The 16,806-nt window shown below is 37.6% G+C and overlaps 1 protein-coding gene across 1 annotated transcript in view; it reads right to left on the minus strand.

Moving 5' to 3' along the window:
- The window catches only part of TTC6 (tetratricopeptide repeat domain 6), a 192,253-nt gene that overhangs the window by 111,416 nt on the left and 64,031 nt on the right, over window positions 1-16,806 (minus strand). Inside the window, exons 3-6 of the mRNA XM_057724891.1 lie at window positions 16,217-16,426; window positions 11,384-11,517; window positions 6,064-6,069; window positions 5,434-5,619 (exon numbers count right to left, since the gene is read on the minus strand). Of these exons, the coding sequence (XP_057580874.1) occupies window positions 5,434-5,619; window positions 6,064-6,069; window positions 11,384-11,517; window positions 16,217-16,426 (536 nt within the window). The remainder of the gene's footprint in view (window positions 1-5,433; window positions 5,620-6,063; window positions 6,070-11,383; window positions 11,518-16,216; window positions 16,427-16,806) is intronic.

Here is a 16,806-nt window from a genome sequence, read left to right on the forward strand (position 1 = left end):
GTCCTGAAGGCCAAGGGACAGAGGTGTTGCAGGGAAGAGCAAGTGATAACTGTGCTAAGTGCTACTGCGAAATCATGTGAGGGCTGTGACATCTTAAAGCAAATCTGATCATGTCATTCTTCTTCAAAAAATCCTATCAGTGGCTTCTCAGTATCCTGTGAATAAAAATCTCTCCCCCAAGTCCTCACACACCTGCTCTCACATACACATAGAGAGCATCCAGAAATCCTACATGACCTGATTCTTGTGTCCTCTCCAGCATCAACTGCATCACTGCTCTTCCTATTCTCTACCGCTAGACAGCGTACCAATTCTCAAATGGGTTCCAATTGTCCACAGCAAGGACGCTCAAACTTCAATGTGCATATGAGTCATTTGTATTTTTAAGAAGCTTCCAGGTGATGGTGGTGCTGCTAGTCTGTGAACTATACTTTTGAATAGCAAGAAACTAAAAAAATTCTTTCCCCTCTTCCTAGCTATCTTCTACTCATTCCTCAGATTTCAATTTAAGTATCACTTCCTCAATCTTCCCCAGATAATTGGGAAATCTTCTTACATGCTTCCATACACTGCACATCTGCATATTAATTGTCACATTCACAATAATTAATTCACCACCTTTCTTCTCTGCTAATCTCCAAATTCCCTGAGGGCAGGGATTATGTTTCTCTTGTTTGCAGATGCTTACCTAGTGCCTAACTCAATGCCTGCCACACAGTAGGTACACAAAAAATATTTACTGATCAATTTAAATGATTATTCAGATCTGTATTTCATGACATAGAAATTACAACATAATAAGTTTTAAAAATCAGGTTACAAAACATTATTTACATAGTATTATCCAAGTTTTGTTCCATATGATTTATTTGCATATGTCTGGAATCATATACTTAAGAATAGTCTTATCTCTGGATGGTAGGATTTTGAGTAAATGTTTTCCTTTTTTGCATTTCCTTGCATATTTGTATTTTTGTTATTATTTTGTAGCAAAATAAGAAATGAAATTAAACTTTGAATTCTGACATTTAACCTTTGCTTTTCTAATTTTTGTTGCTGTAGTCACTGCTGTTTTAATATACAGAACTAACAGTTTGTACACATTTTTCTAAAATGTGACTGGGAATTTTCCTTGCAATTTGAAGTTGAGTTGAGGGCTAAATCTGGGGTCTATAATCTAAGCACTGCTCACCACCAGAAGCTTGCTATAAGGGGTGCCTGACTTGAGGAGGTCAGCCAGTGTTTGCTAAGGCTGCATTTTTGCCACCAACTCTCTCTTTTTTGATAGTGGATCAACAAAATACACAAGCAATTTTACATACAAAAATCAATGAAATGGAACATAAGTCCATAAAGAGACATGATAATTTGAATTTAAGGTATGAAAAGTTGACATTTCAAATTAGTGAGAAAAAGAGAATTTACTGAATAAATGATATTGTACAATTGGCTAGTCATTTGGGAAAGAAACAATAATGCTTACTCTTCTTATCAAATTAAAGATGGATCAAAGATTTAACTTTTTAAAAGAGAGCCATAAAATTACTAGAAGAAAATATGAAAGAATATATCTAAATTTAAGTGTAGAAAAGCCCTTTCTAAGAATGACACCAAGTCTAGAACACATAAAGGATCTATTGCCAGTTTTCCCTACTTCTGTGTTAGCATAAAACTCTGTATAGCATAAAACAACAGAAACAAAACTGAAAAGCAAGCAAAATTTTTAAAAGTCTACATTATATATAACAAATAATTAAAATCTTTAATAAAAAGATCACTTATAAATCGATATGAAAAAGATGAATAACAGAATATGAATTGGTAATTCTCAAAAGGAAAAAAACAAATAACCAAGAGACCTCTGTAAATACGCTCAATCTTAGAAATGTACAAAATAAATAAATAAAGAGATATTTTTCTTCATCATATTGGGAAAAAAATCAAGAAGACTGACAATTAGTGGTTTGGCCACGTTGAAAGGAAATGAACAATGTCAAAAATTGTTGGTAAGCATGCAAGTTGGTATAATTTTTCTGGAGAGAAGTTCAGCAATATGCATCAAAATTTTTAAACCAAAAATTTTAATAAATGATTCCACACCAAGGAATTTTCTTACACTGCAGTTTGGTTCAGTTAGCAAATATTATGAAATAATTTAAATGTTCACACATAACCTTGAGTGAAAAATGTCAGTCTATAGAATGCCATCAATGGTTTAAACACATGTTTACAGAGAGATGTTCAGAAGGCTAGTCACCAAACTGTTAACACTAATGCAATTGTTAAACACTTCTAATAATTTCCCTTATTTTAAAACCCAAAATCTAAAATTCCATGTTAAGAGTTCTAATTCTTATGTCTATAAACTTCTCTTTACAATAAACTTTAAAAGCAAAAATATGATCAATGTGGAATATTTTTATAGTTCTCATTAAAACTGCTATTTAGCAAAATAAACATAAGTTTGAACAGTACACTACTATTTTAAATAAACTTATGTACCCACACTATCCCATTAAAATTTCCTTGGTGTGTCCCACAAATAACAATTACTATGTGCAAAATTAGGAAAGCATTAAAGCTATATAACTACAAGTATTATGCGTTGTTGCTTTGTGGTTAACTGTTCACTGCACAGAAAAACCAAAAAAACCACCAAATGAAAGGGTATTCATTTTGTGTTCACAATTACCTTTCTTGAGACAACTTATTAGTGCAGAAAAAAATTATACATTTCTCTGAACTTGTAGGCTCAGCAGATAGATATATTTTGAAAAGGTTAAGTTATGTTTAGCAAGGTAATCCTCAAGAGATGGATGCCAGAGAATTAAATATTCAGCACTTAAATTAACTTCTTATTTGGTACTTAGGAACAAATTGCCAAGAATTATCATCATCAAACAGAACATTTATTGACTCTCTTGGAAAAAGAAAGTGAGATCTACCTGAAGAAAAAAAATATTTAGAATTGGAAAGAAATTGGTATTTTTCACACTATGCATGAATAATAAAAGCTGCAAGCCAAGAATGCTAGGCTTACAGAGTGCTGGAAATGACTCAATGTCGTAGTTTCATAACTACTAGATTATGTTTATGTCTTTATGTCCACTCTCAGCTTTAGGCTTTTAAAAGACATTCCAGAGAAGTCATATGGAACTGCTATAATCTACCAGAGATATGGGGCAATTTTGAAATTTCCAAAATTCTTCACATACAATTTTATTCATAAAATTATGAATAATACATAAATCCCTTAAAAAATCTTTTTGCCTGAACAGAAAATAAACATGAAAATGACCTTCTTTGGGGGATTCACATTGAATGGCGTTGTAATTACTAAACACAGGGAAACCAGATGACTTTAAACCTTAAAAGAATGCAGTAAAGTATTAACAACTATTACTATAAGTAAAGTTTGAGGAAATGGGATCAGAATATAGCATGAAAAGTGGGGGTAAGTTTCTAATAATTTTTGATAGTGTAATTAAAAGTAATCTTTTAAAATATTATTCTCATATATCCAGAACAGTTAAAATATAACACTAAAAACACATCTACTTAAATTTAACTTACTATTTAATACTTGAGTATTTTAAAACCCTGATGCAGATGATGTTTCAGGATTCCTACCAGCTCTTCTGAAAGACAAGAGACTTCAGAGCATGCATTCTCCATATGCAGGTGATATCACCCCCACAGGACCCACAGGAGTGAAAATGAGTGGCTGGGGAGGGCAGGGAGTAAAAAGGCTAACTCTTTTTATGTATAAAGCACAGAAATATGTACAGTACCATAAACAGATAGTTACAGTATACCTAGAGCATTACAATTTAACGGGGAAGGGACGTTAGAGCGGAGCGGGGGAGGGGGAGTCTAAAAAGCCTTGTGAAGGGGGTGATAATGAAAAACTGTTTTGAGAAAAACTAAGTTAATCACACCAGGATTCTAATCACCATCTAGAGATAAGAACTTGGGCAAGTTACCTGATCTTATGAAGCCTAAGCTTCTTCATGAATAAAATGGAAATTATGACTTCAATCTTATGACTGAAGATTTAAACAGGAAAGATGCAAAGCACACAGCACAGTGCAAAGAATACAGTTCCTATTAAATAAATGTTAGCCCCCTTTCCTTTTCTGCTCTTATTTGAGGATGCTATAAATTCTATACTCTCCATAAAAGAATACTTACAATCCAAAGGAAAGTGAAACACAAGGAGAAACTGAAAAAGCCCCAGAGGAAATGACTTTTGTACATGATCCCTGGAGGACCCAAGCGTGCCCAGTGATGGTGAAATCTAAAAACTGGCTTCAATTCCCAAATCTGTGATGTTCTTAGTTGTATAAGCTTGGCAAAGTTGCTTGGTTTTTATGAGCTTCAATTTCCACACCTGTACTCCACAGAGTTGTTACAAAGAACAAATAAGATCCTCTGTGGGACACTCTTGGGAACTATAAACCACTAAACTAAAGTTACTTTATGATATGGCATGGTTCATGTCAATAGTGGCAGGAAATGATGACACTGACCTAGACTGTGTGTGTACCTACTGAGAAGGAAGGGAAAGGACCAAAACTGCTCCTTTCCAGTGCCCGAGAATAGAAGCAAGTCTTCAGAATCTAAGCCTCAAAGGCAGAAATTCTTTGGCCATTTAAATCTAGTTTAAAACTAAATTACCGGCAGAGCCCCCTCGCCTGCCTGCTTTCATCTCTTATAAGCGTCCTATATAAATAAATCTACTTCTTGCCTCAGTAAGTCCAGACACCAGCTCTGCTTTTTCTGCCTTTCCAGGTTTTTGAGTGGAAATCTTGAGAGGCTAAGAGATGCTCTCCATCAGCCAGAATCACAAGGGACAGAGAACCCTGAGCCCAGCACACACACTTCCAGAGACCATCCCAACCAAATGTTAACCCCAACTACATATTCTTGTGAGAGCTACAAACCAGCAGCTATTGGGTCAGGCTCGAAGTTTAACAGCCTCCCAAGCCCCTACCCCCTCCTGCCCCAGAAAATGCTGCCACTTCACCGGGGTGCAAAGGAGGCCCGTGGGGTACGCTTAGGGATGGAATCTCCACATCAAATCCATCAGCAAGACCTGGGTGTTCTGCTTTTCTTCACCTCTGGTGCCACAGCCCCAGTCCAGGCTTTCCTTGGCGCTGGGCTGACAACTGCAACAGCCTCCACTGACAGCTGTGACTTTCTCTGTTACTCTAGCTAATCCATCCTCCGCTCCACAGTGTGAAGGAGTTTTCAAAATTCAAAGTAGGTAATGTCACCCATGATTGAAAACAATGCTTTTTTTTTTTTTTTTTTGATTCTAAAATATTTCTTTTTTTAAAGGACTTTTATTGAGATATAATTGACATACAATAAACGGCATATATTTAAAGTGTTAAAAAAAAAAAAAAACTAAATTACCAGTGGAACTCTTACCTGTCTCTCTGCTCTTCATCTGTATAGCAATCATCTAATAAAGAGCTTCCAAACACTCCAAGTATAGTATTGTGGCCTTCCTTGTCGGCTGTGTGATACACTCGAGAAGCCAGGCGCAAGTCAATGGGCAGCTCTCGGGCAGGGACAGTGGCGCACAGATTGTGAAGGGTCCTAGTGGAGTAGTCTCTGCCACAGAGATAAGAAAGTGGGCCTTTTTTTATCCTTTCATGCTCTTTAGATACAAAATACATTTACATTGAGAGTGTAATTCAGGCTCTAAAAAAGAGGTCTAAATGTTAGGAGGTCACATTTAAAACTATTATAGTAGTTTATAAAAAAATTTAATGTTACCATCTCAGGCCATTGACCAGATCTTCAGTCATGTAACCAACTGCCTGCTGACAATCTCAACCTATACATGCTACAGATATCTCAGAATCAACAAGTCTAAAAGCAAACTCATTATCAACCCACTCCACCCAAATCTCTTCTCTCCTGAACTCTAATTCAGTCAGTGACACCATAATCAGCCATCATACATTAATTCTTTGCTATTCTGCTCAAATGCTTATGTCCCTGAAGAAGTACAGCAATACATTACGTTATTCATTAACTAGTATCAGTGGAAACCTGGGTCTCTCCAAGTTAATGTAGCATCTTCCTTCCCACCATGCTAGAACTTGCCTCTCTCCTGCCTTTCCAAAATAGAGAAGAGGGCAAGACGATCTGCTTTCTTAATCTCCACTGTCATTTGTCATCCCATCCGATCCACAAGTACTTTTTGTTTGGATGAGAGTACGGCAGGTACATCTATTATGTACCAGACTTTGTGCTAGGCGATCCACACTCATCATCTCTAACTTCCACAATAAAACTATATGGGAGGTGCTTTCTAGGTGGTGCAGTGGTTAAGAATCCACCTGCCAATGCAGGGGACACGGGTTCGATCCCTGCTCCAGGAAGATCCCACATGCCGCGGAGCAACTAAGCACATAGTGCCACAACTATTGAGCCTGCGCTTTAGAGCCCGTGAACCACAACTGTTGAGCTCATGTGCAGCAACTACTGAAGCCCACGTGCCTAGAGCCCGTTCTGCAACAAGAGAAGCCACAGCAATGAGGAGCCTGCGCACCACAAGGAAGAGTAGCCCCCACTCACCGCAACTAAAAGAAAGCCCCCACACAGCAAAAAATAGCCAATCAAATAAATAAATAAATAAATATGGGAGGTATTATTATTCTAATTTTGGAGCAAGTTTATTTTGGATGGTCTCAAAATTAGTGAGTGGCTACTAGGATCTAAACACAGTGCTGCTAACTATAAGTCCGATTTCTTTCCTATTTATGCCTATTAATGACTCCTGAGGAGAAAGTGGCCCTTAGCCAGTAGGGGATGGCCCTACTCCATCCCCATTTCCCTACTAAAGTTAACCAAACGATGACCTTTTCATCAAATCAAACGAACTTTAGATCTTTAGATTGTGGTCTCTTCTCTGTGACCTCCAAGCCACAGCTGGCAATACTGTTGACCCTTCTTTTTTGTTTGTTTGTTTGTTTTGTTTTTTTCGGGTGGTTTTTTTTTTTTTTTTCTTTTTTATTTATTATTTTTTGGGGGGGTACACCAAGTTCAATCATCTGTTTTTATACACATATCCCCATATTCCCTCCCTTCCTTGACTCCCCACCCCTCCAGTCCCCCTCACCCTCCCCGCCCCAGTCCTCTAAGGCATCTTCCATCTTCGAGTTGGACTCCCTTTGTTATACAACAACTTCCCATTGACTATCTATTTTACAGTTGGTAGTATATATATGTCTGTGCTACTGTCTCGCTTCATCTCAGTTTCCCCTTCACCCCCCGCCCCTTCCCATACCTCGAGTTCTCCAGTCCATTCTCTGCATCTGCATCCTTGGTCTTGTCACTGAGTTCATCAGTACCATTTTTAGATTCCGTATATGTGAGTTAGCATACAATATTTGTCTTTCTCTTTCTGACTTACTTCATTCTCTATGACAGACTCTAGGTCTATCCACCTCATGACATATAGCTCCATCTCATCCCTTTTTATAGCTGAGTAATATTCCATTGTATATATATGCCACATCTTCTTTATCCATTCATTTGTTGATGGGCGTTTAGGTTGCTTCCATGTCCTGGCTATTGTAAACAGTGCTGCAATAAACATTATGGTACAAGTTTCTTTTGGGATTGTGGTTTTCTTTGGGTATATGCCCAGTAGTGCTGTTGACCCTTCTTGAAATTGCTCTTCCTCCATGAGGTTTTTAAGCCTGCACTGTCCCAGCTCTCCATCTACCTTTCAAATTCATCACAGTTTGACTTAGTCACTGGCTTTTCTTTCATCATCTTCTGAACTGGGTATGGCTTCCAAGGTTGAACTACTGTTTTCTACATTGGAAAAGTCATCTTCAGTGTTTCAGCTCTTTCCTTTGTGCTGAGGGCACCCAAATCCCATCTCTGGTTTCACTATCTCACATTGATTCCTCATCTTCAAGATATGAAACATTGGGGTCATCTTTGTCTCTGTGATTCACCTGCTAATCCAATGAAAAGCCCCTTCTCCCCACTCACTTCCACTACACTCCAGTTCAAGTCATCATCACCTCAGCCAGCATAGCAAAGATCTACCAGTTGGATTGAGCACTGCACCTTCTGTCTCTTCCCCCTTCCGTACATCTCACAATATTCTATCACATCAATCTTCAAATACTCTTCTCCCCAGCACAATGGTTTTTTGTCGCTTGCTGCATGCATCCAATTTCCTCTCTCTAAATTTCAAGGCTCTGAGCATCTGGTCCTCCTTCTAGCATAGTGGTTAAGAATGTAGACTCTGGAGTCAGACTTGCTCTGTTCAAATCCTGTTTAAAGTTATCACTTGGCAATAAGCAAGTCAACTTTTTTATACTTCAGTAAATTGAGAATACCAACATTTAGTGAGTTGGGAATTACAACATTACTGCCTCCTGGGTAAAGTTGCTTTAAGAAAGAAAGGAATGAATGTATTTAAAACAGTGTCTCTCACATGGCAGGTGTTGTCTCCAGGACAATTCATAGGGCCAGAAAGACCTCTTAGTTCTTTCAGTTGTGGATATGTTGCCTATCTTTTTGTCCATGTCTAAACATTCTTCAAACAATACCTCAAGGACAAACTTCTCTGCAAACTTTACTTTTTTCCCCTTTCTTACAAATATCTCTTTTAATACATTGCCCTATTCTTGTCTCACCCATTCTGATCCTTTATCTAACGGGTTAATGCAGATCTGTCCATCGACAACTCCACCTGTCTAGATAGTAGCATAGTATAAATATAGACCGTGGAGTTGGCTGGGCCTGGATCAGAATCCTAGTTCTAACACTTGCAAACTCTGTTACTGGCCTCTCTGAAGGTCTTCTGCAAAGTGAGAACAAAAATTCTTAACACCTGCCTTATAAAAATTGATAATAATAACAGTTCCTTGTCTCTGTAACTCTCAAGAAATGCTTGGGGTTTTGGGGGGGGTGGGGGGGTTGTTGTTTTAATTAATTAATTTATTTATTTATTGGCTGTGTTGGGTCTTCGTTGCTGCATACGGGCTTTCCCTAGTTGTAGCAAGCAGGGGCTACTCTTCATTGTGGTGCACAGGCTTCTCGTTGTGGTGGCTTCTCTTGTTGCAGAGCACGGCCCCTAGGTATGTGGGCTTCAGTAATTGCAGCACGTGGGCTCAATAGTTGTGGCTCACAGGCTCAACAGTTGTGGCACATGGGCTTAGTTGCTCCACGACATGTGGAATCTTCCTAGAGCCCGGATCGAACCTGTGTCCCCTGCACTGGCAGGCTGATTCTTAACCACTGCACCACCTAGGAAGTCCAATGCTTGTTTATTTTTATTGCTGTTGTTATTTATTTGCACTGCACAGCATCTAACCTGTTGCTAGGCACAATATGTACATTATTGAATCACTAATAGAGAGTGGTTTATATCATTTCCAAAACAGCATAGGGCCCAAAAAAAACAAACATGAAATTTGCACATACTTAAGTGGGAGAGGAAAAGATAGGTAAATCTAAAGCATTTGGAAATGCCTGAGACAAAGACACATAACTCTGGGAGTGAAAATGGGTCTCCATGAATTCCGCCAAAGATCCCAGGCACTCAGGGTTTCTAAGAAAGGACTGGGGATAAAAAGAGGAGAGAAAAAGGTGAGTTCTGATGTCAAGCTCACCTACATCTTCATTCTGTCTGGGACAGGTCCTGGCTAGTGGAATGTTCTTGAGATTACATTACAGATTGTTTTTTTCCTTAAAAAAGCACCAGAACCAATCTGAATTCCTATGTTCCCATCATACTCTAACAATATAGATCTGCAAGTGAATCTCCCTTGGTTATTGAGCTAAATAACACTATATTTTCAAGAGATGGCTCAATTCCTAAGAAAACAATTTAATTTGGAAGCTAGTCACTGGTGAGAAAAGCTAGGTAAAAAATTAAGGAAAAAGGAGCTGTGAATAAAAGCTTTTCCAAAATTCTCTTTTATCATATAAACTTTTTAAATATCGGAATTTTTTCCTCTGCGTCTCATTCTTATTTCTCTGTAATGGTGATTTCTAATTTCAGTTTTAATGAATTAACACAGTACTATATATATCAAAAAGATCTACAAATATTTTTGGCATGCTCAAGAAAAGCTGTGTGTTTTTATAGCACACTCTCCTTAAACAGGACTATTTGTCATTCTTTGAAACACTAAGACATAAAAAAGAAAAGACTCTGTCTCTGTGTGTGGCCACGCTACTTTGCCTAATGCACTAAATGCAAGGTTTTTTAGAAAAAAAAAAATCAAGACGTTTCTGCTTCATTGATAATCTGACAGTAACTATTTATTGAAGGTAAAATACTTGTTGTCTGCTGTCACTATTTGTTTTAATACATAATCTTGCTAACTAAATGAGCTTAAAGCAATGCAGATAAGCAATGGCATGTACAGGGTCACTTAAATGCCAATTTGACTCTTTCATAAACTTTGGAATTCTTTTCCCATGAGTCTACTCTCAGCTACTAAATCGTGAGTAATATCCATTTACAAAGTTTAGGCTGGCCATAAAAAAGGTTGTCTTCCATGTCCTGCACACCTTTCAGTGCCCTAAGCAACAACAAAAGCTAATAATTAAAGCTTCTTTAAGCCCTCATAAAGAGTTAAATGAAGAAGAATCTAGAATAAACCAACCCATAAAAACCTAGTGGAAAAATAAGGAGAAAATAAGTTTCAACAAGATGACTGGCAAAAGATAAACCATAACCCTAAATTGCATTTGCACAGTATTATTCAAAATTGTGGTTGCACCCCTGTGTAATAAGAAACCCTACTGAAAATATGTGGGGGACAAGAATGAAAGATGAAATGATCGTAGAGAAAAATAAAGCCGCCTAAATTCCCAAGTCGACTGGCATTTTATCACAACAAAATTAACCAATATAATGAGCAGTTAATCCAAATTAGGCCCTTCAGTGACCAAAAATATCAAATAACATGGTAACATTTAATTTTCTTTTGTCTCACAAAGAGCTATTTTTATTCTAGCTATTGCTATGTCATTAAACTAAGTACTTTGGTCAAAACAAGAAAAAAAAGAGTAAAAAGAAGTGTGGAGGACTTCCCTGGCTGTCCAGTGGTTAAGACTACATGCTTCCAATGCAGGCGGGTGCAGGTTCCATCCCTGGTTGGGGAACTAAGATCGCAAATGATGCGTGGCATGGCCAAAAAAAAAAGTGTGGAGTACAACATACATATCCTAACTATACTATTTGCCACCAACTCTTCCTGTGAGGAGGTTTAAGTTGGATCTCATAACATGAATTTCTAAAACATTTAGTTTTTCTTGAAAAACACTTTCAGGTATCAATGCTACTTAATAACTTCTCTTTAGACAGTAAAATTAGTAAAGTTAAGGAAGTTACATTTTTTCAGGTAGTTTTTGATCACACAGGGGTTTTGGAACCTTTCTTTGTCTCTGTTGTGTAGTTCCTAATTTACTTTTTTGCCTTCGCTTAACTTCTTTTCCTTTGATTTGCAACAATTCTGATGATTTCACCTTGGAAAAAACATAAAGTGTGCTGTTAAGGAAAGTTATAACCAAGAGTTAGATCTTTCTCTCATATTAAATGGTACATGTTATTGTTAAATTCCTAATTTCTATGTATATTTTATAACAGACTAGAAATCCTAAAGGTGGAGTTGATATTTTCCTCTAAATTTTTTCCTAAATTTTACCATATACACCTTCATAGCAATAAAAATATTTGTACCATATTTATTGATAATATTCTATTTACTGCCTTAAAACTGTTAAAGAAAAACATGAGATTTTTTCCTTCCATAAATCTACTCTTCTTGATTGGTATTTTTTAATAGAACTTACCTTTAGCTGCTTAAAGTTTGGCATGACTGGTGACTGCAAGCACAAGCCAAAATGAACTTTAACTTTATAGAACTGTTTTGAACAATGTTTACCAATTAATACTTCTTACAGTTATACTCTTTTCTATTTTCACTGCTTGGGAAAAATCAAACACATTTTTATCTCCTAAATAATTGCCTTTTAATCATTATAGGTATTAGGAGTATTGTTTTCCTAGATTCCTTGGGAAATTTGCAGAATTCATGGCAATAGTTCATCTAAAAATATTTTTCTCTGTGGGTTGCTCTGTACTTTTTTGAGACTAGATTTGAGGATGAAAGCAGGGAGGTTTTCCTTGGGGAAAGCAGAGAATGACTGAATAAATAGGAGGCCAGATAAAGGGAAGTTCTTACAAATTAGGTAGAGGGTTTGGGCTCAATGCAGTTGTAAGGAGAGAGCTATTGCGATGTCTTGAGTAAGGAAGGGATGATGAGTAAGGAAAGTTCAGAGTACAGGGTATTCCATCTCACCATCCAGTTGAATTTCCTCTGTATTTTCTCCACCAAAGGCCATCCACCCTGACTTGAACACGATCAGAAACAGAAGACTTGGATAAATCCAAAGGTAGCCACTTTCTCTTTGAAATCTTTCCAGTTGTTAGAATTTTTGTTTGTTTATTGTTGCGCCTAACAACTTTCATCCACCAGTCTCAATGCAAACATCTGGATTACAAAGGCACAGTTTGGCTCTCTTCCATTTGAATACAGTTGACTCCTCTGGACGTTCTTTTGCCCCACATAAGCATCCTCGGTCCCTTCAACTCTACTGTACATGACACGGTTTTTAACTACTCTGCTTTGTCATCCTGATCACTATCTTCTAAACTCTCCAATTTGTCAGTGTCTCTCCTGGGGTTGACACCAGATCTGAACACAATATTCAAGGTGTGACGTGATCAGATCCACCAGGAGAAAGAAGATCCTCTTTTATGGTAATTGTCAATCAATGCAAATTATGATTGTACGTCTTCCTATCACAAAACTATATTATAACCTAAAATTCTGAAGCCTTGTCCACATGTGCTCTAAGTCACGCCATCCCTATCTACACGTATCTACGCACTTAGTTTGTGGAACCCAGGAAAGAACCATAAGTACATTTACCACAATTAAATTTCATCTGAAGTCTGACCAAACAAATCTTACCAGTCACATTTTGGACATTATCTGCAAATCCAATCAGCAAATCTCCCATATTCTCATCCAAACTATTAGAACCTATGCTGAATTGGACCCAGCCCTGTAATAGTCCACTAGAGCCTTTCATGACTAACTGCCCTTTGCATAACTACTTATAAATCCACCTGGCAATTCACCCAATTGTAGTCTTGTCTACAAAATTGTCAACAGGAGGTTTTCATAAATGGATTGCTGAAATCCAAAGGATGATAACAATAGCTAATATTTATTGAGTTTTTTGGTATGCCAGGCGCTTCCCCATGATACACTTGTGTTGACCCCCAGGTCTGACCCTTTTCTTACGTTTAGCCTAGTAATTCTCAAAACAAGTAAGTAAATAATAAGGTTGGTCTTCCACAGCTTGCCTTTAGGGAACCCATGCTGGCTCCAGGTAATTATTCCTTCCTTTTATAAGGGTTCAAACACAATTCTTCTAACGATTCATTTAATCATTCCAGAGTTTTGTCCAAGATCAGTGTATACAATACAGAAACCATCACTCTTATCCTTAAAAAATAAAAATAAAACTCAGATTTGCAGTTGCTGGCCTCCAGGCTCCTAGCACCTCCCCCACGGCAGCAGCTCCTCAAAGCTGCTGCTGGCAGGGGCGCAGCAGGCTTCAACCTACCTATCTGAGCCAACAGGATCAGATATCTAAGTTAACTCTTTAAAGTCTTTTACCAATCTTGGGTTTCAAGTTTCTTTTATCAATTCTTTTTCTCTTCCTTCTAAATTAAGGATCATTCTCCTTGTCAGATTTAAGAGAAGCAAAGTACAATTTTATCAGCTTCGCTTTCTCTTTGTCATAGTGCTGTTTATTTAAAACCTCAACCTTTTTCCAAAAATAAATTAAGACCGCTCTGTCAGCTGTTGTCATCACACTATTCATCCATAATGACAGGGTTATCCTTCCTTTTTTCTCTCTTTGCTCCAAAACTAACACTAAAAAATACTTTCTTATTCTTAACATTATTCACAGGCCTCAACCCATTTTGGATCCTAGCCCTCCTGATATAATTGTTACAGCCACATGCCACTTCTATGTTTATCTATGGATATTTCTTCTTTCATCTTCTATATATTTTTTAAAACTCTGAATGCAATAGATCACTGAAAATTGTTTTGTGAACATTTAGGAGCACTTGGGGTATCCCACATCTCTGAAACGTCCTTCTATTTAGAATCTCAGGACATGTGCTAGCTATATTTTTTTTTTTACAGACTTTGAGCTTTCTTCCCTCCTAAAATGCTCAACAATCCTCTCATGGGTTCTTCTGTCAGTAATTTCTTCACAGAATCGCTATTTACATTCTCTTTTTGGTGGTCATGACTTAGACCAGAGTCCTAATAACCTTTATTATACTAATGAGCTTCTCAGGGTAGAAATGGTCAACAAAATAAGAACTGATTAAATTCTCTTCTATTTTTGCTGAATGAGACAGCCTAGCACGTATCTGAGCAAAGTCCCGCATTTCTCCTTTACCACACCTCTGTGCCACTTCTCTGAGTGATGTCAGAGGAGGTTTTCTTGTCCCCCCAGTCTCGCCTGGTTTGCTGGAGTATATTGTTCCTCATTCCTGTGCCAGAGATGCTAGAGACTAACTTTATGGCCTCAAATGTCCAAACAGGGTAAAGTTCACGGATAATAACTGATCTTGAGATGTTATCACAAATAAAAGAAATACAAGGTGAAGATTTGGTGAGATGAGTCAGAAAACTTCCAGCACTATTTTCTCTGGCATTTCTGATGTGTCCCACAATATTCCACAACTATAAACCATAAAGTCTTATCAGACATTCTCTGCTTCTTTTTGAAACGCTTCTGGTTTCAGTTTAGAACCCTCTTAATCCATTCTCTAAGTCTCTCTCATCAAACCATTCCTCCTAGTTAAGTGAGGAACACTCCATCCATGGTCATTTTTGCAACTGTGAGTCTGTGTTCTTGTACTTAACCAGATACCTGTTAATTGTTGTTATAAACAGGCAGTGTTGCAAACTTGGCAAAGAATGAAGGCTCCAGGATTAGACCACCTCAGTTCAAGTCCTGCCTCTACAACTTAGCCATATGGTTGTATCTGGGCAAGTTATTTATCTTCTTCACAACTCATTTTTTTTTCAACTATAAAATGAGAGTAATAATAGGGTTGTTATTAGGGGAAAAAAATATATAACCTATGTAAAACACTTAGCAAAGTGGCTGGAACATGGCAAACACTCAATAAAGTCTAGTTACCTTAGGAAATGACTAGTTTTACCAAAAATAAATAATTTCACATATTTCTTAATAATATTTAATAGCAGCCACAGCAAACCAAAAGAATGAACATTATGGGACTTTTTCGATGAGGGATTCAAATTCCTGACAGGCCATGGTGGTTAAACCACTGTCCAGAAAATTCATTTCATTTTTTAACACATTTAGTAGCTAACCATTTGCCCCTCATTTTATTTCCGAAGTCCCAACGTTCAGGTAGGAGAACAGATAAAAACACCACCTGTACCCACAAACCTAACACTCTTTCAAGATGCCATTGTTTTAAAAGATGTCTTCTAAGTTCTCCACACCTGGAAGGTGTCGGTCTAACACACAGGCTGCACGTGGAGCAGTTAGCAATGGGTGGGGTCGCTCAGCCTCGGCAGGCTTCACTTCACACCCCAAGTGTAAGCTTTAGGAAGACAGCGTGACTAAATGTACTAAGTAGATAACAGTAAGGCAATAGACAAATATGGTAAAATTATGAAAATTACACATAAATAAAATGGAATAAGATGATAAATAAATAAATAAAATTCTCACAGCAGGAAAAGACTCAGGGAGTAGAATAAACCTAAATGAGGTTAGGTTAGTCCCTGGGCTATATAGTTCCTGACTCTCTCAAGATGGTAACAGGAAGACTCTTGGTCAATTTCTGAAATTGACCGGAAGATCCTTCACTCCTTAAAAATCTTTATTCTCTCCCTGGAGTTGCAATTAGGTTGGAGACTAAAAGCTCTCAAAAAACAGAAGTCCTGTTTTCCCAAATGAGCAACTTCCACATATAAGGCCCTTTTTTCAGGGTGAAACCTCCCCCAGGCCTTGGCCCTTCTTGGGCCATATCTTCACATCTACTCATCCTCAGCTCTCATAACTGTTTCCAACATAAGTAGTGTTTTACCTTTAAAGACAGCCGCTTGGTTGTTTTTGAATCACCTACTGGCTGTTCACCTTCCAAAGGTTTACTTGATTCATCTGCTGACTGAACTTCCAAAGTCTCCTGAGGTTTAAATAATATGCTTTCTGCATCTGAGACTCCCCATTCCAATACATCCTCTTGTTCAATCTGGAAAATACTTGATACAGCTTCAGGAAGCGTCTCAAGCACATTCTGTCAGGAAATGTAAATGTACAAATATGCTCTTTTTATTGGTCCTTCCAAAGTTTTAAGTTATGCAATGTTTTCTCTCTGACAACAAATGACTATGAAAATGGGTGATTGAAATTAAGCAGAGGTAATGACTGAAGATTTAGAAAAAGAAACTCAGATTGACTTAAGAAAAATGTGAAGCATGACAAATTATTTTCCTTAGCCCTTGTCTCAGAAAATACTGCTATGCCACATGTTATTATGCAACAACTCTAAGGAAATAACAAGACTCCAATCTTACCCCAGTTCTCCCCGACACTCACACAGATTCAAGGTCCACTGAAATATCCTACCTCTGCCCAACCTGAGGTTCTTTGGTTCTAAGCAGTGAGATTCCTGCT

The sequence above is a fragment of the Hippopotamus amphibius genome, chromosome 2 (genome assembly GCF_030028045.1).
Source record: "Hippopotamus amphibius kiboko isolate mHipAmp2 chromosome 2, mHipAmp2.hap2, whole genome shotgun sequence".
In the NCBI taxonomy this organism is placed as follows: Eukaryota; Metazoa; Chordata; class Mammalia; order Artiodactyla; family Hippopotamidae; genus Hippopotamus; species Hippopotamus amphibius.